General features: G+C 34.3%; 1 protein-coding gene across 2 annotated transcripts; it reads left to right on the forward strand.

Annotated features, from left to right (window-relative positions):
* Positions 1 to 2,364: 2,364 nt before the first annotated feature.
* Positions 2,365 to 26,098, forward strand: LOC131152857 (putative MO25-like protein At5g47540). 2 transcript variants are annotated; one of them, XM_058104790.1, is made up of 11 exons: positions 2,365 to 2,797; positions 9,617 to 9,778; positions 9,984 to 10,102; positions 11,575 to 11,649; positions 12,732 to 12,825; positions 15,077 to 15,136; positions 18,841 to 18,909; positions 24,944 to 25,042; positions 25,175 to 25,219; positions 25,304 to 25,406; positions 25,759 to 26,098. In XM_058104790.1, the coding sequence occupies exons 1-11, from the start codon at positions 2,675 to 2,677 to the stop codon at positions 25,833 to 25,835; spliced, it is 1,026 nt and encodes a 341-aa protein (XP_057960773.1). In that variant the 5' UTR covers positions 2,365 to 2,674; the 3' UTR covers positions 25,836 to 26,098. The 2 variants fall into 2 exon arrangements, with proteins under 2 accessions (XP_057960773.1, XP_057960774.1); XM_058104791.1 differs by having other exon boundaries at positions 2,483 to 2,797; positions 25,328 to 25,406.
* Positions 26,099 to 26,631: the final 533 nt, after the last annotated feature.

Here is a 26,631-nt window from a genome sequence, read left to right on the forward strand (position 1 = left end):
TTGTGTGATTGTGTTTCTGTACTATTCATCATTGGTTGCTGCAATGTACGATTGGTTATTTCTGTTGCGCATTGCATTGCACAGCACAAATTTATCAAGAAAAATATCCATTCTTTTTTTAATTACATGTTGAATGTAATAACACAAACTTTAATAAAAGTGATCTCTTTCTAAATTATAATATTCCTATACAATTTTTTAATTACAATTCATTAAATTCTACTTTATTTCAAAAACATAATATTATTTTTTAGATTAAATGTTGGATTACCAATGCATAATTTCACATGTGTTGAAATGTCCATTGACTAGTTCTTTAAAAAAAATATATGGAAATAAACTTATAGTAAATCCTTGTTGATACAACTTTATAAACCATGAACAATCTAAGGATCCTTTGGAACCACTTATCAAAAAAGTACTCTCGGAAAAGTGCTTATCTGAAAAAGTATTTATACATAAGTAGCTTGGGATTACTTATTTACTATATGTACTTTTTTAGATAAGTTTTTTTTTTTAAACTTAGTTTTCTTTAAAAAGTAATTTGAAAAGTACTTTTTTTAATAAGTATTTATTTTAGTTAATCAATCCTACTTGTTGACACAAGTAATACAAAAGTTATTTTAGTCCATGTTTAATTTATCATCTTTAAAGGAAATGATAACAACATACTAGTCATTCAAAAGATAAAAAATACCCCCTACAAAAAGAAAAATAGATTTTGAGAAACAATAGAATACTCTAATCACACAAAAAAATGAAAATTTCCACAAATCGCTACCGATTATACAAAAATTAACTCTCTTCAACATTTCCAATTTGAATGCTATTCAATCAATTACTTCCATTCTCCAAACTCTACAACTCAACAAACTTCTTAATTATTCCTTCTTCGAGCAACACTTTTGATTGTCTTTTTTTTTTTTCGCCAAAATGGCCAATTTAAGAATACATTACATGGCCATTACTCATGACGACATATCCTTTGAACTCAAAATTTTGATTTTTTTTTTTTTTTGAGATTTCTCTGTTTGAAAAGATTGCATCCACTAAAGGGCTTTTGATAACTCGAATGAACACAAAACTTGAATTGATTAATTCAATGCCATTGAAATTAGGGTTTGAATCATCAGATGCATCAACCTTAATCTTGTGAACACCACCATGTTGATTTGGACCATGGCAGTATTAGTAAAAAGCTGCATATTCTCGAATCTTCTTTGAACATGTTAAGTCACAGAGCACTGATTCAAAAATTGAGAATATCTTCAATTTTAGAATCAAATCTTGCAGATCTCTATTGAAACCTTTCGATACTTTCACATCTTCACCACCACATTGTTCTAAAATCTTCATGAGTTCTTGAACAATTTCTTAATAAAGTAGAGGAGGATATTCTGGTACGTTTATTGCTTAGTTGGGTTAAGGCTGGTGGGGGAGGATTGCTAGCCTTATTTCATATAAAAAGGTTAAGGATCCTCTTCTTTATCAGTCCAATCCTACTGGGCACATGTTGCACTAAACATGGACTAAAAGTCCTTAGCAACGCTTAACCCATTTATCAAACCAAAGGCACTTTAAAGGGCTAGAACATTGTATTCTTATGTTCATTTATTTTAATCAGAGTGAAATTAGAGCGAGTTCGGATCAAGTTCGAGAGTTTGCGTTGATGCATACCTTTTTCATATTTTGATCAAATTACATTGTGTTTTTTAATTTAGATTTGGAACAAACTTGGGTTGACATGTGTTGTTTGGAATGGCGAGGGTTTTTTTTTTTCTTTTCTTTTTTTCTTTCTTTTTTGATTAAATTGCATGTATTTTTTCTTTTGGGGTTTAAATAAACCTAATAATAGCACAAACACTTTTGTAGTTACAATGAATTGCTTCTCAAAGGTTATACAATTTTAAAAATTTAGTAATAATATATTAGTTATAATATAATGTGATAATTAATTATCACACTATTTAACATAACAACCAATAATTTATTTCACATATTTATTAACAAAAAGAGGCCTTTCTCCAATATTCGAACTTGTTTTTTGGTAATCTTTGGATCTTAAAAAATTAAAAAAATTTCCCCAAATAAGGATTTTCTAACACTTAAGCAAATAAAATTAAAAATATCATTATTAGTAGCATTATTAAGTATTATCTCATTGCATGAAATTTTTCAGGAAGGGAACAGAAAATTTGATACGTAAAAAAATTAAATAGTGTAAAAGTAAAAAAGGGTAATAATTTTTATTTTAATCCTCAATTCAACAAATAATCTCTGTGGGCCCACCACGGCTCATCCTAGCAAGCCTGTGTGCCAACGGCCAACTGCCCCAAGCTGCAAAGGCACATCTCCGCCTTTGAAGGGCAGTAACGACCAACCGCTGATCTATATTTTAATTTAAATAAATAAATTATAGTTTTATTATGTTTAATATTTATATTTATATTTAATATTTAATTCCCTCGTTCGTTCACAGATTGGGGCAAAAAAATAAAATAAAACAAAGCAGTAAAATAAAAAATAAAAAAACGTTTTGAGTGCTTATCCGGAATCACCCCTTGGACGCACAGTGAGAGGGAGAGAGGGAGAGAGAGAGAGAGAGAGGAAGCTACGTCAGCCGCGGCGGCTCTCGCTCGAGGTGGCGCCACCGCAACAGTCGAAGACGACGAAGATGAAGGGTCTTTTCAAGTCCAAGCCCCGCACGCCGGTCGATGTCGTCCGCCAGACACGAGATCTTCTCATCTATGCCGATCGCGGCACTTCGGAAGCCCGCGAAAGCAAGCGCGAAGAGAAGGTTGGAGATTTCGCTATATGTTTTCGTTTCGTCTCGTCTCTTTTTTATTTTTTTTCATGCTATTGGTTTGGTTTTATGCTATCGATTCCGGGTTTTGTTGGTTTTTCGATTGGTTTCTCTGGATCTGAAATGGTGTTATTCTTTGTCATTATTTGTTTTTGAATTTTTAGGGAATCGAGTTCGAACTTTAGAATGGATTTAAGTGCTAAATGATTAAAGTTTAGTGTAGTTATTGTACCAAGTTTACTCGGGAATTGTGCCGATTTAAAATATACTGTGATTATCTCAGGGAAAAATTTCTATGGATTATTATTATTATTATTATTATTATTATTATTATTATGTTTTAAAAATTGTGTAGGACGAATAAATAAAATTTGTGCATTTTCCTGCCGACATTAAGTGCGTATGCATGGGATTTATTATTCTTCCCAGTTTGTGTTCTGTTGTATGTTAAAGATATTCCCTTGGAGGTTACTATTTGTTGCTTTAAAGCCTCCATTTTATGCTAATTTAGTTCATACCAGTTCTACTTCCTGGATTTTGCTGGCTTCACTTGTGTTTTTTGGATCGTGATCAATAGTGTTCTATGTCATTTTTTCTTTTTGCATCTTCTAGGGAATGGAGTTCACGTCTGACTCTTCCTTTGTTTGGGGAGATGTGGATCGAAAGGAGAAGGGAAAAGAGATGGCCTCTTGTTTTGTTGACAAAGAATGGAAAGAGCATAGTTGTAGTGAGCGGTTGAGAGAAGAGGAAGAAATTTTTTTGGAGAGATTTGCAAAAAAATAAAATAAAAAATAAAATGGAGATAAGCAATTCATAAGATAGAAACACCCTTAAATAATTATATGAGGTGGTCAGTGTAGTGGGTGTTACTTTTGTTGAATTATGGCTCATTCTAGAAGCCTACCATTTCCATTGAAGTCTTCAATGGTGGGCTATTTTTTCAAAGGTAGGTGATTGGTGGTTGTAATAGTGGTATTTCCTAACCTATATAAACCCATCACCTACATTTGTAATCTCATCCCCAAATTTGCCTACTTCTCTCTTAGTCACATTCTCTCTTCTCTCTCTCATTTTGTAATATTTCTACAATAGAGAAATATTGATTGATAGTGTCCGAGGACGTAGGCACAATTAGCCGAACCTCGTTAAATTCTGGTGTTCTTCATTTTATCTATTCAGTAGTTAACTTTTGTCGGGTATAGTTGTAGTAATATATTGTGTGAATTACATGTCTAAGGAAAATTTTGTCTAGGAAAGAGGGATTTAAGCGGTCCGTTGTGACCCCCCACTTCCCTGGGAATTTACCTGGTGTAATTTTGCACAATTATTCATTCTCTATTTACCTGTACAATAGTAAACTGTGGTAAAGTTAGGTGGAACAATCTCAAGTTTCACAACAATTGGTATCAGAGCCAAGGTTATTCTTAGTATGCTATGTGGTTGCAGCTTAGTCTGATCTTCCACATCAGAAAAGTTTTCCTTGGGCTATTGGCATTCCGCATCGGCAACTATTGAATAGCATTTATGGCAGAGATGGCAGATAGTGCAAAAGCATCCACATCAAACTCGTCTATTTTGGCAAGAACTATTGTGACAAATGCCAGATTTGTAGTGGAGATTTTCGACGGCACTGGTCATTTTGGTATGTGGCAAAGTGAGGTTCTAGACGCTCTCTTTCAGCAAGGTCTAGACATTGCCATTGAAGAAGAGAAACCAGAAGATATTGAGAAGAAAGAATGGGGGATCATCAATTGGTTAGCATGTGGTACAATTCGATCGTGTCTTTCAAGAGAGCAAAAGTATGCATTCTGTAAGGAAACTTCTGCAAACAAGTTGTGGAAGGCACTGGAGGAAAAGTTTTTGAAGAAAAGCTCTCAGAACAAATTCCATATGAAGAAGAGACTATTTCGCTTCACTTATGTCTCAGGTACCACTATGAATGATTATATCACCAACTTTAATAGGTTGGTTACTGATCTAGTTAATCTGGATGAGACTTTTAAAGATGAAGACCTGGCTTTGATGTTGTTGAGATCCCTTCCTGAGGAGTTTGAGTTTCTTGAAACTACTCTGCTCCATGGAAAGGATAAAGTGTCTCTTAGCGAGGTTTGTGCTGCTTTGTACAGCTATGAATTGAGGAAGAAGGACAAGCTTGAAAGCACAAGTGGAGCCAACGAGGCTCTAGTAGTTCGAGGTCGTTCACAAAGCCAGAATAGTAGAAAGAAAGAGAGATCCAAGTCAAGGTCCAGACCAAACAAAGATGAATGTGCCTTTTGTCGGGAAAAGGGGCACTGGAAGAAAGACTGTCCGAAGCTAAAGAATAAAGGCAAACCTGATAAAGGAAAGGCCATCTCAAATGTGGCTGAGTACGAAGATGGAAGCTCAGATCTTTCGCTTGCTGCTACGCCATCAACTAGTTCTTCGAGTATATGGCTACTAGATTTTGGGTGTAGCCATCATATGTGTCCCAATCGGGATTGGTTCTTTGATTTTAAAGAACTAGAAGGTGGAGTCGTCTACACGGCAAATGATGTCCCTCTTACCACACATGGGATTGGTTCAATCCGCTTGAGGAATCAAGATGGATCAATCAAAATATTGACGGACGTTAGATATGTACCAAGTTTGATGAAGAATCTTATTTCTATGGGAACCCTAGAATCAAAGGGATTCAAAGTAACAGCAGAAAACGGAGTCATAAAGATCATCTTTAGTGCACTCATGGTAATCAAGGGAATTCGGAAGAACAATAACTTGTATCACTATCAAGGTCGTACAGTTATTGGGACGGCAGCAACAGTTTCTTCTGATGATAAAGAAATAGAAGCAACTAGGTTATGGCATATACGCTTGGCGCATGCAGGTGAAAAATCCTTGGGACTTCTTACAAATCAAGGATTATTAAAGGGAGCAAAGACCTGCAAGCTAGATTTCTGTGAACATTGCATCAAAGGGAAGCAAACAAAAGTGAAATTTGGTACTGCAATCCATAATACCAAGGGTATTTTGGATTATGTTCACTCTGATGTGTGGGGACCTTTCAAGACAACTTCACTGGGAGGAAAACACTACTATGTGACCTTTGTTGACGATTTTTCTCGAAGAGTATGGGTGTATACTATGAAAACTAAGGATGAAGTGTTAGGAGTCTTCCTCAGATGGAAAAATATGGTGGAAACTCAAACAAGCAGAAGGATCAAGTGCCTCTGTACAGATAATGGTGGAGAATATAGAAGTGATCCATTTCTTAAAGTCTGCGAAGATGAAGGTATTATTCGACACTTCACAGTGAGAAGTACACCACAACAGAATGGAGAGGCAGAACGTATGAATCGAACACTGTTGGAGAAGGTTCGGTGTATGTTGTCCAATGCTGGGTTGGGTAGAGAATTTTGGGCTAAGGCTGTAACATATGTCTGCCACCTCATCAACCGCCTACCATCTACTGCTATTTGTGGTAAAACACCATTGGAGAAATGGTTTGGAAAGCCTGCTATAGATTATGATTCCTTACATGTATTCGGTTCCACTGCCTACTATCATGTCAAGGAATCAAAGCTGGATCCGAGGGCTAAGAAAGCAATCTTTATGGGAATCACCTCTGGAGTAAAGGGATATCGTCTTTGGTGTCCAAAGACAAAGAAAATAATCTTCAGCAGGGATGTTACCTTTAATGAATCTACATTTTTAAGAAAGGTGACAACAGAAAGTGTTGAGCAAAAAAATGGTGCTCCAAAACAGGTGGAGTTTGATAGAAGAATTGTTTACCCAGAAAATGAAGACTCTCCTATGGTAGAAGAAGAGTCGCCTGTAGAAGAGGTTTCAACCCAAGAACCTCCATAGCAACATGAATCTATTGCATTGAGTAAGCCAAAGAGAAAAATTAGAAAGCCTGCTCGCTTTGTTGACATGGTGGCTTACGCATCTCCAATTGCAAACGATGATACTCCTGTTACTTACAATGAAGCAATCCAAAGTTCGGAAGAAGAAAAGTGGAGGGAAGCCATGAATGAAGAAATGTAGTCCCTTCATAAGAATCGAACATGGAAGCTTGTTAGTCTTCCGAAGGGAAAGAAGGCAATTGGATGTAAATGGGTATATACAAAGAAAGATGGATTTCCTGACAAGAATAATGTTCGCTACAAAGCAAGGTTGGTGGCTAAAGGCTATGCACAAACGGAGGGAATTGATTACAATGAGGTATTTTCTCCAGTAGTAAAACATTCCCCCATTAGAATCTTATTGGCTTTGGTAGCAAAATTGGATATGGAACTAGTTCAATTAGATGTAAAAACTGCATTTTTACATGGAGACTTGGAAGAGGAAATCTACATGACTCAGCCAGGAGGTTTCAAAGTTGCTGGAAAAGAAAATATGGTGTGCAAACTTAAAAAATCGTTGTATGGATTAAAGCAATTCCCAAGGCAGTGGTACAAACAATTTGACAAGTTTATGATGGGGCAAAAGTACAGAAGAAGCAAATATGATCACTGTGTGTATTTTTGCAAGCTACAAGATAGATCTTTTATATATCTTCTTCTTTATGTTGATGATATATTGATAGCCTCCAAAAGTCAGACAGAAATTGACAAACTGAAGGCTCAGTTGAATAGAGAGTTTGAGATGAAGGATCTAGGCGAAGCAAAGAAAATTCTCGGTATGGAGATAAGTAGAGATAAGAAATTGGGGAGGCTTTGTTTGACTCAAAAACAATATTTGAGGAAAGTACTGAAGCGTTTTGGTATGGATAAGAAGTCAAAACCTGTTAGTACTCCGCTTGCTCCTCATTTCAAGCTGAATGCATCTATGTCTCCAAAAACTGAAGCAGAACGAGAATACATGTCAAAAGTACCGTATTCAATTGCTGTTGGTAGCTTGATGTATGCCATGGTGTGTACAAGGTCCGATATTTCACAAGCCGTTGGAGTTGTGAGCAGGTATATGCATGATCCTGGAAAGGAACATTGGCAAGTTGTGAAATGGATTCTACGATACATTTTGTATACGGTAGATGTTGGACTGATATTTGAGCAGGATAAGCAAGATGATCATAGTATTGTTGGATACTGTGATTCCGACTACGCTAGTGATTTGGATAAGTGTCGGTCAACTACTGGCTATGTTTTTACTCTTGCAAAAGCGCCGGTTAGTTGGAGGTCTACCTTACAGTCAACAGTTGCTTTGTCCACTACAGAGGCAGAGTATATGACAGTCACAGAGGCTGTGAAGGAGGCAATTTGGCTTCAAGGATAAGATTTGGGAATTGAACAAAAGCACATCAAGGTGCATTGTGATAGCCAAAGTGCTATCCATCTAGTAAAGAATCAAGTCTACCATTCAAGGACAAAACACATCGACGTTCGATATCACTTTGTTCGAGAAATTCTGGAAGAAGGTGGAGTAGTAATCCAGAAGATTCGAACCACTGGGAATCCTGCTGATATGATGACAAAAGTGGTAACTGTGGTCAAGTTTCAACATTGCTTAAACTTGATCAACATTGTTGAAAATTGAAAGATTTGCGCTACAAGCGCGTTTGAAGACATTATGGAATCTATGAGAGATGTTAAGAGATGGAATTTCGCCAAGGTGGAGATTTGTTGAATTATGGCTCATTCTAGAAGCCTACCATTTCCATTGAAGTCTTCAATGGTGGGCTATTTTTTCAAAGGTAGGTGATTAGTGGTTGTAATAGTGGTATTTCCTAACCTATATAAACCCATTACCTCCATTTGTAATCTCATCCCCAAATTTGTCTACTTCTCTCTTAGGCACATTCTCTCTTCTCTCTCTCATTTTGTAACATTTCTACAATAGAGAAATATTGATTGATAGTGTCCGAGGACGTAGGCACAATTAACCGAACCTCGTTAAATTTTGGTGTTCTTCATTTTATCTATTCAGTAGTTAACTTTTGTCGGGTATAGTTGTAGTAATATATTGTGTGAATTACATGTCTAAGGAAAATTCTGTCTAGGAAAGAGAGATTTAAGTGGTCCGTTGTGACCCCTCACGTCCCTGGGAATTTACTTGGTGTAATTTTGCACAATTATTCACTCTCTATTTACCTGTACAATAGTAAACTGTGGTAAAGTTAGGTGGAACAATCTCAAGTTTCACAACAACTTTTGTCTTCTTTTTCTCTCCACACTTTTTTGCAAGCTGCTTTGTTTTCTCTTCTATTTTATTCTCACCTCTTCTATAAACTCATTTTTACTTATCTTCACTATTCTTTAACCAAAAAAATGTTAAAGTGTAGTAGCATTGCCATCGGCAAGTGTTACTTGAGTATTTGCCTGCTGGCACTAAATATGCATGCATGGGGTATATTTTTCTTCTCAATTTGCGTTTTTGTTGTTTGTTTTGGGTAATTCACTTGGGGCTTATTATTTGTTGCTCTAAAACCTTCATTTCTATGCACATTGATTTCGTACAAGTTTTACGTCCTCTCTGTTTATATGAATGTGTATTAGAAATTTAATTACAAAAGGATTCTAGTGTAGTCCTGGTTGTCACATTTTTAAATACAGTCTTTTGTGTTATATTAATAGAGTCCATTATTCTCACTTTGATTTTTGAGCTGAAGTTACGCTGGATCATTCTGTCACTGGTACATTGCCATTATTGACGCTCATCTGAATTCAGTGGAAGGATGACTAAGAGCTAGCAAAATTTAGTTGAATTTTAAAATAATCATGATTACAGCTTAGAGTGTGTGAAATACTAATTGTGTGCGCAATTGTCTTGGTTGGGTATTAAAGAGGAGAAACAGGTTCAAACTTTCCCATTTTTTTTTTCTCCACTGTCCTGCAGATGGCTGAGTTGGCTAAGCTCATCCGAGAGTTGAAATCAATTCTTTATGGCAACGGTGAATCTGAGCCAGTTCCAGAAGCTTGCGCACAGTTAACCCAGGAATTCTTTAGGGAGAACACTCTGCGCCTTTTCATTATCTGTCTTCCAAAATTAAACTTGGAGGTATGAAAAGTGATTTTCTCGCAAAATGCCCTAATTTTAGATGGATAATTTTTTTTGCTCATGTTTTCAGTTTTTGCAGTTGCATTATTAGATGATTGATGATATGCTTACCTCTCGAATTTACTGCTTTCTTTGAGCTTTGGGGTTCTAGTTGCAAGATAGATCATGTGTGTTACCTAACATGACAAAAAATAAATTTCTGCAGGCCCGTAAAGATGCCACTCAAGTAGTTGCTAATTTGCAGCGGCAACAAGTTCATTCACGATTGATTGCATCCGATTACTTGGAAGCAAACATTGATTTAATGGATATTTTAATTGCTGGGTATGCTACTATTTAATTAAGTTTTGTATGGGGTTATTTATGAGTTATCTTCTTGGTGGGCTGGTTGACCATGGTCAAATTGGGAGCTTATCCTCTTACTATATGCTTGCTTTGTTCGTTGGATTTTGTTTGAATTTTTTTTTTTTGTGTGTGTGGTTGCTTCCTATTAGATGAAGAGATAGATTTTGTCTGAAATGAAAATACTGTATTGTTCTCTTAAAGCTTGAACATTTGAACTCGTCATAACAGTTTGGTAGGATAACATGTTATTAATTATTTTTGGTACTTTAGAATGATGAGATTTCATGGGGCGGTCTGAAAAAAACTAAATAGAGGTTCAAATTTGTGTGATATAATACATTCAAGGAAAGGTTCTTCTGCTTGTCAATTGAAAACTAATAATTAGTCTGTGCATTTAGGTGGTAGAGGTCAGAGTGTCAGACTGTTAGTTGCTAAAATGGTGGCAGTGATCAAATAAACTCAAGTGAAAGATTTTCATTCTTGTTCATTGGCAGTTGAGAATTAATTTGTGTCAAACTGATAGGCCTCAGAAAGATTCTTTAAAATCTGAACACATAAAGATGTTAGACCAATTTTGATGTAGAAGCACAAGGGAAAATTCTTGGATTACTCAATATAGGTTGAGGGTAATTGAAGGAAAGCATTAGAAAAGCTAGGCCTGTTCAAATCTGACAATGAACTGAAATAAGATAGAATTAATATGCTGTTAAGTGATAGATCTGAGACAGTTTCTTTAAAACATGAACACAAGAAGAAGTTACACCAGTTTTGATGTAAGAGAGAAAAGCATGGGAAATTCTTGGAGTACTGAAATTAGGGTTGGGTTTATGAGAATTGGGCATAATTGAAATTATGTTAGATAATTTAGGCTCGTTCAAATCTGGCAATAAAATTGTAATGAGATAGAATTACCGAGAGATGGGAAATTTTAATCTAGACACACTAGATTTGCTCTAGCACTCCTAAGGAAAGGACTGAGACAATCTTAAAACGACAATAAATTCTGAAACTGTTTTCTTTCGTTGTGCATACGCTGCTTGCTTATGTAGAAAATAAGACCAATAAAAAACCCAGGGAAAATAAATTTTTCACAATTTCAGCCACCAATCAGATCGAAAGTTAATTCTAAAATCAAATAAAGTTGCTGTGAACAGAACTTTGCTATGGTGATGTGAAGTGAACAGCAGCATGAACAGTTCGCCAAAACTCTGAGTAAACGTATGCATGGCTGATTGCTATCAATTTTGCAATTGATTTTTATTTATTTTCTTGTTGGGCGGGTTTTCTTGAGTGGATTTCAGGCTAGATGCTCTTGTTTTGAATTGTTTTTTTGCTGTGTATGTGGGTGAGTGTGTAGGCATAAAGAAATGTGTTGTTGATCATTTATCAATATGTATAATTTAACATTGACTATCAGTTAACTTTTAATGTTCAAATGATGGTTTGTCCAGTTATGGAAACACTGACATGGCTTTGCATTATGGTGCGATGTTGAGGGAATGCATACGTCATCAAAGTGTAGCAAAGTGAGTATAATTAACAGTGATAGTCAATATATTTGTGATTTATACTCTAAATTGAAAATGTATGGCAAAAGGAATTCCTTTTCCATTTTTCCTCTGGATGTAAAAACTGATAGATTTCCAAATTTCAATCTTGGGGATCCTTTGGATATGTTTTTTTTTTTTTTTTTTTTGAAGTTTTTAGTTTTTTTTCAGTGATGTTTTACCTTGGGGATAATGCATGTTGATGCTAGGAGTAAGCAGTCAGCCAATATGGGCATCTCTTATAATTTGAAATTAGCCAATTGATTCCGTTTAACTGAACCAACCAAAATTTTCCTTATTCACTGAGCCAAAATGACTGGAATTGTTGTCCAATTAAATTAGTCAATTCAGTTACTGAAATAATCCTTATCCAGGCATCCATCACAAAGGCAGTAGGCATATTTCAATCCAGGAAAATAAATAAATAAATAAAAAGAAAAAAACCTGTATGCTACAAAAGTGAGGCAAAATGAATTGATATAAGGCCTAAAATTCTAAAAAGTTATCCTCCAGTTTGTGCAACATGATCTACTTTGAAGTCGTGCTCTGTAGGAACCTCATTTGAAATATTTCAAATGCGTCTATGTGGTTCAGATAAATGTCAAAGCTACACTATGATGCTGTTTTTTCTTGAGGACGTGCTTCATTCTCATGGGTAATGAACTAATGATGTATAGACCTTATGGTAAAAATTTTTTAAGTTTAATTATTGTCTGCTGATGTGTTGGTGGTGTTTGTCCAGTGTAAGTTTTGTTACATCACCACTCAGCCTAGAATTGAAGAGCTTAAGCTGTTAGGTGGTGGGTCAACAATGTCTATCAATCCATCTAACACCTCATATGCGACCCTATCTCGCTTGTGAAGAGGTCAGCAGAAAAACTTGAACAGGTGCACAAATACGAATAGGAAAAAGCGTGCTATAACCTTAAGCTAAAAACATAAGCTGTTATGATAGGTGGTGGGCCAACAGTGTGTATCAAGCTACCTAACGACTTTAGTCATATGTTCAATTTTCTTACTTTTTATTTTTCTGAACATAATTAAATTGTATGTTTCTCCAGATATGTTTTGGAAACAGAGCACATGAAGAAGTTTTTTGATTACATACAACTTCCAAATTTTGACATTGCCGCAGATGCTGCTGCAACTTTTAAGGTCAGCTTGCTATTGATGATTGTTTGAAATCTCTCTCTCTCTCTCTCTCTCTCTCTCTCTCTCTCTCTCTAACTTAATTATTTGTCCTTCATATTAATTAAACAAATCAATATGCTAACAAACCTTAAGGTCAGGAGTACAGAAACAGTCTCTCTGAGTGTGGAGTTAAGGTACATCATCCCCTACCTCCAATGGTGTGGGACTCTTGTGCACTGAGTGTTAAAAAATAAAAATAAAAATTCCAGGGTAAAAAGTGAAACTTACACACCCCATGAAGATACACTGCAAAGCCCATATTTTTAAATATACCAATACCTCTGCTACATGAAAATGTTAATGTACTGCTGTTGAAAGAATCTTACTTAATGTAAAGGGCAAGGTGTTGAACTTCAGAATTCAGATCTTTTAGCCTTATAGATTCTAATGTTAGGCTGCTTTCTGCTTTAAGGCTAGAATAGCTTTCTAGCTTGATTTGTCTTCGTAATTTACTAATTTTTTTCTTGGAGCTTAATATATAATATAACAGCTTACTTTCTTGAAAAAAAGTAAAATAAAATGAAAACTCAACATGCCCTGTTAAAGGATACATTTTTCATCCATTTATGAGGACAATTTTGTCCTTTTATAATTCCCCCCCACCCCCTTGTGTATTTCTAAAAAATACCCTCCACACTATCCCTAAAACTAATTTTTCAAGTCATTTTTTTTAAAAAAAATAGAAAAATAATTTTGAAATTCAAATTTTTTTTTTTCTGATTGCAGACACAATGGCATGGCATGTACGCAAGAAAATGCATATGCACATGTGCTCTACACATGCTTTCACATACATGGAACACATGGATGCATGCACATATGAACACCTACATACAATCGTGTTGACATCCATGTTTTGGGTACATATGCTCTCATGCTCATGCATGCACTTGCACTCACATGCACAATTGCACACATGCCCATCTGCTTGTGCATGGGCTCGCACACTTGAATATCTAGACATGCATGCACATAATCATGTAAAACATATTAAGTTATTGTCAAATATGGATAAAAGGGCAAGACAGACATCCATAAGTTTAACATATATGTTAATAAAGGGGTGTTTCTGTGGTTAAAATTCTAAAATGATGGTTTTGGTGGGTTCTGTAGGATTTTTAAAAACATAGGGGTGTGTGTTGTTATTTTCAAAAACCTAAAAAGGGTGCTGGTGGATTTCCCTAATTTGATTCTTGCATTTGCTTCATATTTTTTACCTTTAGACCTCATGATCATGGTCTTAAATTTCCACAAAATTGTCAAAATTTCTGATTTTTGTCACCCTCGAAATCAAAATGGCAGTCAATTTCTGTCTTGCATAATTTTCGTCGAAATCTGAACGAATCATCCCAAAATTTATCGAGATCTTGAAATTTTAGGGAAACTTGTTGAAACAAAATTCAAATAAGAGATTTAGGAGTAAAGTGAAATTTCTCTCTTAATTTATTTTATTTATTTTTATCGAAACAAAATATTATTACAAATGTTTTTGAAGTTATATGAAAAAATAAACTTATAGCAACAATTTATATAACCATTTATGTCTAGATTATCATTGTTTGCATAATAAATAATATTTAAATGATTTATGAATTTCATTGTATTAACTGAATATGTTTACTGTACATTATCTTACAAATATGTTTATAACACATACTATATTACAACTTTTCCACCTCATACACAACATAAATGTATTTAACTTGTAATATATTAGTCGTAAAACTTACATTATTATGTTTGTTAACCATTTCTAAAGTTTCACAAAGAATTTCATGCTTTACTACTGATTTCCGTTATTTTTTCAAATAGAAATCGAAATTGACATCGAAATCGAAATTTCCGTTGAAATTTCTGTACTTTTGGAGCTTTGAAATTTGAGTTGAAATCGAAATTTAAGACCTTGCTCATGATTGCATTATGCTACAATATATTGACATCATATTTCTATATAATAATTGAACCATTGAAGTTTTTTTCATTTGCTGCTGTTGGGCTATTGGCCCATGATTATGGGGCATTATAATGTAGAAATGTTGATGACTTTTGTTATATAGTTGAGAAAATTTGTTTTTCATAGACTAACATAAGTTGTTGAAGGAGAATTACGAAGTTCACGCTAATAAGACTTTATGCTTTCTGGCAGTCATGGTGTTTGTCATTTAGTTGTGGTTTCCCTAGCTTGTACTTATGTTACCTTAATTCTTTGTCACAGGAACTCCTGACAAGGCATAAATCTACTGTAGCTGACTTCCTTTCAAAGAATTATGACTGGGTAAGTGTTGATTTTGCTTTTATGTGAATATGTTGTAAGTGCATTTCCATACAACCTATTTAAGATAGTTGGTAGTTCTGTGATGCATTCAATTGAAAAAACACATTAAAACTGCATGGAAGTACTTAGAAACTTACCAAATTGTATTAGATAGGAAGAGAGAGAAAGAGAGAGAACATGTGTGATCCAACTCTGTCCACTCCCCCTTGGGGGAGGTGTTGGTGGTGTTTCTTTTTTCTTAAACTAGGAGGGTACATTGTTTATCATAAAAGATTATAAAGTTATTCTAGGAGAAAATTTATGGCTTGTTTGGTATTGTTGTTGTTTTTTGTTTTTGTTTCTTCATAGTGAAAAAAAAAAAATTATAAAGACACGTTTGTTTCTATTGTCAGTTTTTTGTTTCTATTGTCGAATTTTAATTGTTTGCCAAAAAACTGAAAACCAGATTTTATGGTTTGCAGTTGTTTGGGTAACCTATTTTCAAAATTTTAATATCTAGAAATAGTTTTTTTAGATTAAATTAGTCATTGATACACTTTTAAGTTAAAATAAAAAATAAATGATCATATGAATTTAAATATAATTAAAATAAAAATATACATAAATTTCAAATAATAATAATAAAGCCAATTACAAAATACTTTTACTATTTTTCAATTGTCATGTCCAATAAAATTTTTATTGTAAAGTAAATTTTGAAAGTAGAACAATTAAGTAAAATAATTATAATAAGTTTTATTTTTATTACAGTAATTTTTGAATGTGTATTATTTGTAGTTTTATTATCTTAATCATATTTTATAATATTTTGATTTAAAGATGAAAAAAATGAAAATTTTTTTAATTAAGTTTTTAATTTGTATTAGTTTTATAAATGTTAACCAAACAAGTTTGCTAGTTTCTAGTTTTTAGTTTCTGTTTTTGATTTTTGGTTTTCTTTTTTAGTTTTCGTTTCTTTAATTTTTGACAGTGATACCAAACGACCCATTAACTGCCCAATAATAGAATATTTGTGTTTATATGCGTTAAAAAATTGAAGAGTAAGGGTAACATAGATCAATGTAAGAGAGCTAGGTGGTGGAACCTAAAAGGAGAAAATATAATAAAATTTAAGATAAAATGATAAAAGACGGTGACTAGACAATAGGAGATAATGCAAACACAACCCCCCATTCTATTAAAGAGATAGCAAAATACACTTTTGAAGATCCTTGGTAGCAAAGAGGGTTGGTGGTGGGATTATGATGTCCAAAAAGTTGTTAAGATAAAAAGAATGTGGTTTAAGACATTGCAAAAATTTTGAAACATGGAGAACTTTGAAAAGTATAAAGAGGTTATAAAAGATGCCAAAAGTTTATTAGTGAAGCTAAACATCGAGTGTGTAATAATTTATATACTAGACTAGATATAAAATAAAGGGAAAAATACATTTAAACTTGCTAGAGTTAGAGAAAGAAAGAGTTGAGACTTGGTCCAATGTATAAAAGATGGGATGATAGTGTGATAAAGGGCATCCTTGGCATGGTTTTAAATTGCAGTCATGGGTAACGTCGTGTAATGGTTGTGAGCGTCGTGGGACGTGGGAGAAGTGGACGTCTTGTAAAGGGATGTGGTCGTGGAGGGCCAACTTGAAAGAAAAAAGGTAAAAAAATGTCAGGTCCTAAACCTGAATGTGTTTAGTTAATGGTTATTATGTCTACTTTAATATGTAGTTGTCTTATGTGGGATTTGGTTGTAATGTATGTGTGTTTTAGTGGTTCGTTTGTAATTTATTGTATTTTTAGGGGTTTATGTGTAATTTCTTGTAAATAGGGTGTGAAAGCAATATAGGTGGTGGTTTTCTGTGGATATGAATTTGGAAAAGTGAATGTGTGTTCTTTCCCAAATTGCATCTCCTTCTTCCTCCTCTCTTCTTCCTTCGTCTTTCTTCTTCTTCTTCTTCGCCTCCCTTCCTCTCTTTTTCTCTTCTAATTTCTCTATTGGTAGTGATTCAACTAGTTGTTTTACATCATAGTGTTTTAGTTAAAGAAGATATAAAAGAAAGATACGAACTTACTTTAATATGCTATGCAACTAAAACCAAGTAGAATGCTTGAACTTAGAATTGACAAATGATGTTAAAAATTTGAGATTTATTTGCAAAACTATAGTCAATAAAGTTGAGTTTGCATTTAATTATAATAACATAAAAATTGGAAAGCGACAGGACTTGATGAATGATGACATCCCAATCTAAGTTTGGACTTGCTTGAGTGATAATGGTGTTATATGGTTAACTAATTTATTTGACACAATGGTTAGAACTAAGAAAATGTAAGTGGAGAAAAAACACTTTAATACCTAAAATAAAGGAGATATTCAAAATTGTAATTATTTTGAAATTAAAATTATGAGTAATACAATGAAACTTTGGGAAGGATAATTAAACAAAGAGGTTAGAAATGGGGTTTGAGAAAATCAATTTTGTTTTATGTTTGAGAGAGCAAGGCTCTGTGTATGGTTTTTATCGACTTAGAGAAATGTAAGTAAAACAGATCAAACTAATTATATTGTCAAAATGATTTGAACTATTTCGAAAACCAAACGTGCATTTTTTTTTGCATTTGGCTCTTCCATTAGCTGATATAAATATCAGCACTGCCTAAGCCCCGATAGTCCAGTTTTGCTTGAAGAGAATTTTTTCTATAATCAGACTTGTGCATGAACAGGCTTCATAAGAACTGCAGCATTTTGTGTTATAATCAATCCAATCACTGTTTACAATTTTTTTTTTTTCTCTTATCAATGAATAGGTGTCTTTACTTATATGACTAAATTGATTAAATTTGATGATCAATAAATTATTAATACTACTAATTTTGATACTTTGTATCTATATGCAAGCTATAGGAGAAATTAAAGAGATGTAACACATAGAGTTAACAGCTCGGGTAAAATGGGTAAGTGTTTTGGGTGTTTGTGTGATCATAGAATACCTTTTAAGATTAAAAGGGAAGTTTTATAAGATAGTTATAAGACTATCTATGCTATATAGATCAAAATGTTGCAACTAAGTAATAACATATCCGAAAAAGCCAAATTCGCTGAAATGAGAATGATGTGGTGGATGGGTGATATAACTGTAAAAGATAAATTAAGAAATGAACATATTTGTGCCAAGTTGAGCGTAGTATAAGATAGGATTAGAGAAGGCAGTTAACATGGTTTGGGCCCTTGAAGTGTAGGCCAAATAACACAGTGGTGAGGAGTGAGCTAGTGAATGGTAGTGGCAGTAGGAGGGGGAGGGGTGGGTCTAGAATAGCTTGGATTGACGTAGTAAGGATTTGACAGCTCTCCATTTGTCAAAGGTATTACCCTAGATCATGTGGAGGCGAAAGAGTATTCACCATTTCACCTAGCAGGACTTGAGGATTGATTGTTGTTGTTGCTTTATTGTTTATTTTTTCTGCAAATGATTTCTTTTTTCACAACTTGGCTACTGTTTTGGTTTAACTCACATGTATCTTGGAAAAGGCTAAAAATTTTATGCCCTTTACATTGATTGCATATGAAATTGCATGATTAGCATACACACACACACACACATATATATATATATATATATATATATATTTCCCAGGCCTTCCTTACCAAACTTATTTATTTAATGGGGGCTTCTGATTTAGCTGAATTTGATATTCTTCATCTTTGTTTCCTGTTTCTAGTTCTTTGCTGAATTTAATTCAAGGCTTCTGGAGTCTACCAATTACATTACCAGGCGACAAGCTATCAAGGTATGACTAATGCCTGGGATTTATTAGGTCTTTTTTTTTTAATAAAAGTTTGTATTGTAAGAATTAAATCCCCATTCTACCTTTCCCTGCTACTTTCATGCCTCTGCCACTATCCTAAAACAACTTTGGAAAATACTTAATATTTTATCCATTTATTCTTAAACAGTTTGCATGAATTAAAAAAAATCTATACATCTAAACCTTAGGAATGCCATTGTTTCCCTATGGTATTGTGATGATCAAAGCTTGTTTGCACATGGGTGATTATGTACCTGGCAAATGACTGCTCATTTACGTGAGTCTAGAAGAAATATTACTGCTGACTAGGTGGTTGATAATGATCCATTTATTGTCTCCCTTGTGCTGTTTATCTTATGATTATTGGACTTGGTACATAAACTAGTGGTAAAGTAGAATCCAAATTGGATTCATGGAGAGAATTTCAAAAATCTAGAAGTTTCTAGATAAGGAGATGGAACACACAAAATGCAATTTTAGTTATTTAGTAGGAACAATTTAGAAAATAATCAAAGTTTAGTGTAATGCTCAATAAATTTGTACTCATGGATTTCGATACCTATTATGCTAGAAAAAGGAGAAAATAAAGAAGATAAGATTCATAGAGTTCAAGATGGGAGAGGGATAGATGTCGAATAACTTAGACTGAGGTAGTAAATAAGGATGCCTTTAACTGTATGATCCTATTATAATTTTATTTCAATTCTTTTACTCTCAATCTAGATAATATGGTTTATGGTTTGGACTTGCCCCTTCTGCACTAAAAAAATAAAAATAAAAAATGCAAAACAAGAGAGAGAGAGAGAGAGAGAGAGAGAGAGAGAGAGAGAGGCAAGGGGTTATAGGCATTTGTTTTTAAAATTTTAATTAACCTTAAGGTTGCATTTGTTACAATGGAAGAGTATCCAAGAAATTCTTTTCCAGATTTACAACATATTTTGGAGCATGAACAAAATGGATTCTTATGGTTGATATGATGCTGTACGCATCCAAAGTGAAAGTCTTTATTTCTCTCTCACTTGCACGCACGCACGCACACACGCATGCACGTGCATGACAACGGGGACACTCTACCTCGGAGGAAATCTACAAGCTTGCATGGAGCTCCACAATCCATCATACATAGAAGGCAAGGAATAATTTTTTATGAAGGAGCTGAGCCAAACTATGACCTTATTTCTCAGCTGGCCATTCATTAAACTTTCTGTAGATATGCCTATTTTTGTCAAACTATACTTGTAACTTTGCTTTTACCTCTTAATAAGATTCTTACATTCTTTTCCCAAAAAAAAGAAATACTAATAAACTGAAAGCTTAAGCCCGACAATCCCTTGATCCAGTTCTAAATTAGTCTCTGATAGAGTCTACCCATGGTCTAGCCTCTTTTTCTACATCACATAGCTTTCTAAAACTTATTTGCAAAAGAGGAGGAGGTAGAAGACTTAATATTATGATAATAAATTTCTCTCGAGGCTCTTAATTATTACTAAATTGAAAGGACTCTTCTAATTAGATCGTTATGAAAGGGGGAGGAAGAACTAAATTAATAAAAGATCAATACCCGTTCTTCTTTCTTTCTTATCTTCTCTGGACCTCCACGAAGCTGTAGAAGGTAATCTTCTAATCCCACTGTTATGCTGGTGCCTATGTGGTGCCTCTGCACCTCTCCGTTAGGCTCTTTCAGGCGAGATAGGACTTCAACCCACACAACAACGTTTACTAGAGAAGAAAATATTTGAGAGAGAGAGAAACAGAGAGATATGTCTTGAAACAAAATGAAACTTTTATTAATTTTTCCTCTCCGAACAATAGGGTCGGAGTTCCCTTAAATAGGCTGATGCCTGCTCTCAAGGGATGAACACAACCTTGCTTTCTCCTTGATTTGACTTAAAGTAAAAGAAAAGATTCCTTCTTTAAAATAGCTAAAGCTACTTTAATAAAGAAAAGAAAAAGTAAAGGGACAACACATCATGTCTGCTGACTCACTTTACAAAAAGACAAGACAAATGGAATCTCTTTATTAAAGCTTATATGACCCTTCAAATCACCCATTCGACGAGGCCTGGATATGACACGATTCTGGATGAGTGTCTGATATGACCCTACCGATTAGTCCAATCAGTCTGGCGTGGGATATGATGAAATTATGGACTATCATCTAGATTGTACAACTAGCAAAGATCCTGTCTATCTTCAAAGACCTTTTAGGCCTTTGATGATTTCTTCATCTTTGTCCTTTCTTGCTAGTTCTGCTAAGATTAGCTGGAGATCACTCTTCATTGCTTGTGTTGACGAAGGATGATACTCCTAGTCTCTGATTTGATTTACCATCTTTCTTGCCTCAATTGCATATTCAGCTAAACTGGCTTCTTCAAATTGCTGGAGATATTTTCCCTCAATAGCAATAAGGTTTCAAAATTTGCAAAGAACACACAATCCAAAGCAGACCTTGCTTCAAGGAGATAGATTCCCCATAGATTCTGAACTAACTCATAGAAGTGCAGAACTTTCTATGTTTCTGGAAGTCATCCCAATCTGGTTCTTCTTCATGAAAATCTGAAATCTGTCCATCTTTCCAGTCCTCTAGAAAAAGATTCCAAAACAAAATTTTTCCAGTCTTTAATTCAATTGGTTCTATGTATCATGTCCACCATAACCTTCCTGGATTAGTGAAGTTCAATACATATTTTACCAATGCTGGCAGAAAATTAAAGGCTTGTCTTGTTTTACTGAAACCAAAGAATTGGACATCTCCTAGCCTTAGGGCTTTCTAAACTCCAATTAGATTCTTAGGGTTTAAGCTTCTAGGAATGTGTAATTTTGGAATACACAGCCCACTTCTCATCCAATATTGCTTTAATTCCGGGTACTCCAAAATTCCATTATCGCTCTGGTAGTAAACTTATATTTTTTAAGTTGTATATCCATTTCTACCTTTAGGATAATTTGTTGATGAATGAGTGCTGTCGTATTTTCCCTGTTGATTACTTTGTCGTTGTCTAAAATAATTGCCTCAAATTCGTTAATTATTTCAACTACTTCCCTGAACCTGATAGAGAATTCATTGTTTGTTGGACTTACTGGTTCTACTAGCAATCCTTCCAATGATCTCCTCTTATATTTTGAAATCTCTAGAGTCCTTCCCATAAATGCTTTTCCTAAGAAGAAGTGGAAAAGGCAGTACTTCAAAAGATTTCAAAAGGCAGTACCTGATAGAGAATTCATTGAAGACTTTATGGGAAGGACTCTAGAGATTTCAAAAGATAAGAGGAGATCATTGGAAGGATTGCTAGTAGAACCTGCAAGTCCAGCAAACAATGAATTCTCTATCAGGTTCAGGGAAGTAGTTGAAATAATTAAAGAATTTGAGGCAATTATTTCAGACAACTACAAAGTAATCAATAGGGAAAATATGACAGCACTCATTCATCAGCAAATTATCCTAAAGGTAGAAATGGATATACAACTTAAAAAATATAAGTTTACTACCAGAGCGATAATTGGAATTTTGGAGTACCCGGAATTAAAGGAGTATTGGATGAGAAATGGACTGTGTATTCCAAAATTACACATTCCTAGAAGCTTAAACCCTGAGAATCTAATTGCAGTTCGGAAAGCCCCAAGGCTAGGAGATGTCCAATTCTTTGGTTTTAGTAAAATAGGACAAGCCTTTAATTTTCTGCCAGCATTGGTAAAATATGTATTAAACTTCACTAATCCAGGAAGGTTATGGTGGACAGGATACATAGAACCAATTGAATTAAAGACTGGAAAAATTTTGTTTTAGAATCTTTTTCCAGAGGACTGGAAAGATGGACAGATTTCAGATTTTCATGAAGAAGAACCAGATTGGGATGATTTCCAGAAACATAGAAAGTCCTACACTTCTACGAGTTAGTTCAGAACCTATTGGGAATCTATCTCCTTGAAGCAAGGTCTGCTTTGGATTGTATGTTCTTTTCAAATTTTGAAACCCTTATTGCTATTAAGGGAAAATATCTCCAACGATTTGAAGAAGCTAGTTTAGCCGAATATGCAATTGAGGCAAGAAAGATGGTAAATCAAATCAGAAACTGGGAGTATCATCTTCCATCAACACAAGCAATGAAGAGTGATCTCTAGCTAGTCTTAGCAGAACTAGCAAGAAAGGACAAAGATGAAGAAATCATCAAAGCCCTAAAAGATCTTTGAAGATAGACAGGATCTTTGCCAGTTGTACAGTCTAGATGATAGTCTAGAATTTCATCATATCCCAGACCAGACTAATCGGACTAATTGGTAGGGTCATATTGACACTCATCCAGAATCGTGTCATATCCAGGCCTCGTCGAATGGGTGATTTGAAGGGTCACATAAGCTTTATTAAAAGAGATTCCATTTCTCTTGTCTTTTTGTAAAGTGAGTCAACAGACATGATGTGCTATCCCTTTACTTTTTCTTTTCTTTATTAAAGTAGCTTTAGCTATTTTAAAGAAGGAATCTTTTCTTTTACTTTAAGTCAAATCAAGGAGAAAGCAAGGTTGTGCTTACCTTGAGATCAAGCATCAGCCTATTTAAGGGAACTCCGACCCTATTGTTCGGAGAGGGAAAATTAATAAAAGTTTCAGTTTGTTTTGAGACATCTCTCCCTCTCTCTCTCAAATATTTTCCTTTCTAGTAAACATTGTTGTGTGGGTTGAAGTCTTATCTCGCCTGAAAGAGCCTGACGGAGAGGCGTAGAGGCACCATGTAGGCACCAGCATAACAGTGAGATTGGAAGATTACCATCTACAGCTTCGTGGAGGTCCAGAGAAGAGAAGAAAGAAAGAAGAACAAGTTTTGATCTTTTATTAATTTAGTTCTTCCTCCCCCTTTAATAACGATCTAATTAGCCGAGTCCTTTTAATTTAGTAAGAATTAAGAGCCTTGAGAGAAATTGTTTAATAAGTGGATTCTTGAGAATATATTTTAGAACTATTTAAAGTCCAAATCAAACTATCATCCCTCATGGCAGAAAAGAGTACAAGTTAGTATTAAGCAAGGTGAGCTCATCAGTCTATCATCAAGTTCCCTGAAGAAATGGAAGTTTAAAGAGACACTTCTTCAACAACCAAAAAGTTTACAATTGAAGCATTTTCAAGACAAAAATGCAGTTCTTACCCAAAAAAATGGAGACAAAAGTGGTAAAGACAAGGAAACGCTGCAGCAGGAAAAATGCCTCTCCAAAGGTCCCTCTCAAAACCAACCCTGAAAACCATTTCTGCTCTGAAATGTGATTACTCTATTGAGATGAAGATTTACACTGCTTTTGGGAGTATGGATTTTAAGCTTTAGATTTGGATTTGAGTGAATATGGACAAAGTTCGAGACAATTTTGCATTACATTTTATCTAAATCCAGGAAAATCCAAATCTAAGGTCTCTCTAAAACATAGGGTTAGAATTTTATTTTATTTTTGTTAGGCCATAAACAGGGTTAACGATGAAGTGATAATATCTTCTGACTTAACTGAACTTATGGGCCATGAGAAGGTGTCTTGAGTGTGCAGGTTTGTCATTTGCATTGTCATCCTCAAATAACTTTAAAATGGATTTGGAAATATTGATTGGTTCTCTATCTTCCGAGGAAATGCGTGTTCTGACATATTCTTGAGAAAGGGCATTTGCATTTTTTCTTTTTCATATGAACAACTTTGAGAAAGGCATGCCTGTTGTGTGCATTTAACTAAGAGCTGAATTCATCCACTTAAGTAATTCTAATTGTTCAAGAGTTCTCATTGTCAGTATCCCCACCCAACTGTAAAATAATTCTCTTTAATTGTTCAAGCAAACTGGTAAAAATGTCATCTTCATCCTTTATTCACATGCTTGTATCCTTAGCTGAGTATTAGATGTAATTCCTTTTTAACTCATCAGCCTCATTATAATAAACATTCTGAGAGTAGATTAGTCATTTGGTTGTGGTTTTGCAGTTTTGTAGTGATAAGTTGTAAATCAAAACTACGTTGTTTTCTGAAAAAACTATTTGCTTGTTTCAGTTGCTGGGAGACATGTTACTGGATCGGTCAAACTCTGCTATCATGACACGATATGTGAGCTCAAGGGATAACTTGAGGATTCTTATGAATCTTCTTAGGGTATAATCCCTTTCTCAAATCCTTTATTTGACATGTCCATGGTGATTGTCAGTTCATAGACTGCGGAATAGGGAATGAACTTTCTGCATCTTAAATTCTAGTTATATTTTAATTGTTGGATTCCAACTCCAGGAGTCAAGCAAGAGTATCCAGATAGAAGCATTTCATGTTTTTAAGGTATTATCTCTAACTTTTCGTATTGGCCCATACACTTCAAGCGTTTCCTTGGTTCTTTTCATCTACCTGTCTAAAATTTTACAGTTATTTGCTGCCAATCAAAATAAGCCTCCTGACATTGTTAGCATACTCGTTGCAAATAGAAGCAAGCTTCTTCGCCTGTTTGCTGATTTCAAGATTGATAAAGGTAGATATATGGATTAACCATTAGGATTCGTTTGGATTGGGTACTTTTTGAGCATATTTGATTGAAGGAGAGATTTGAAATTTAATTTTAACAAATTCCTTGTTTGGATAAACTGCAAATATAATTTTAAAATGCAAAATAGGAACTTGTAATTCTGTTCTACTCTAGCTAACCAAAGAATTTAAGAATCAAAGCTTTTGCAATGATGGGATTAAAACTACTATTATTATATGATTGCTTAATTTTTATTTTTATTTTTTTTCGAAACACCCTATCCAAACAGGGCTTAGTGTTAAATTAAAAACCTTCCATTATTAGGCTTGGTTATTAACTTTAGTTAAATTTACTGCAGAGGATGAACAGTTTGAGGCAGACAAAGCTCAAGTGGTGAAAGAAATTGCTGCTCTTGAGCCTAGGGACCGCCCATGAGTATGCTCTGCTTGTATGTGCAATCTCATCTAATGCTTCCTTACCCAATTTGTGAATTATATAGTTTGCTTCGTGCTGAGAAGTGGTCTCATTGAATCTGTGAGAAAGCATATCCATTCTATTTCCCCCCACCCTACCTCAACCCTTAAAAAGAAAATTATATAAAAAAAATTTATGTACTTTGTAATGCTTCTCTTGTGTATTTTAAATATTACTACTCCTGTACAAAAATGAATATATATATATATATATATTTATTGCAATAGTACAGCCTAATCTTTTGTTTTTTGCAATATCTACAATAATTATAGTCGGCGCCTCTTTCGTTTTCTGCTTTGTTCTATTTTGTTTTTATGTTTGCCTGAATCCATGTTTCCAAACATGAGATAAGTTGATTTCAAAAATAGAATTATGCAATGTCTATTTCTAGTGTAAAAGAGATTCACTAATTTTTTTTTTTTCTTATTGCATGAATTTTTGAATTCTTATAATTGAAATTCTTGCAAAAAAGAAATTAACAAAGTGTATAATAGTTGGAATGAGAATATATTTATGATTTGATCTTAAAAAAATAACGAATATAATATTGGAACCATTGTTTTCTATTGAGGTGTGCTCTTTTGTAGCCTAGGCTAGAGTTTTAAAGCACTATTAGCTTGAAATGGGAACCCATTACTGAGTAGGGTGCATTTGTATCGCAGGCTAGGTTTGAATAAGCATTTTCAAGGCTTAGTTTGGCCCTTTTTAAAAGAACTTTTTAAAAAAGAGTTAAAGAAAAAGTAGTTTTTTTTTTTTA

The sequence above is a fragment of the Malania oleifera genome, chromosome 4, assembly GCF_029873635.1.
Source record: "Malania oleifera isolate guangnan ecotype guangnan chromosome 4, ASM2987363v1, whole genome shotgun sequence".
Classification (NCBI taxonomy): Eukaryota; Viridiplantae; Streptophyta; class Magnoliopsida; order Santalales; family Ximeniaceae; genus Malania; species Malania oleifera.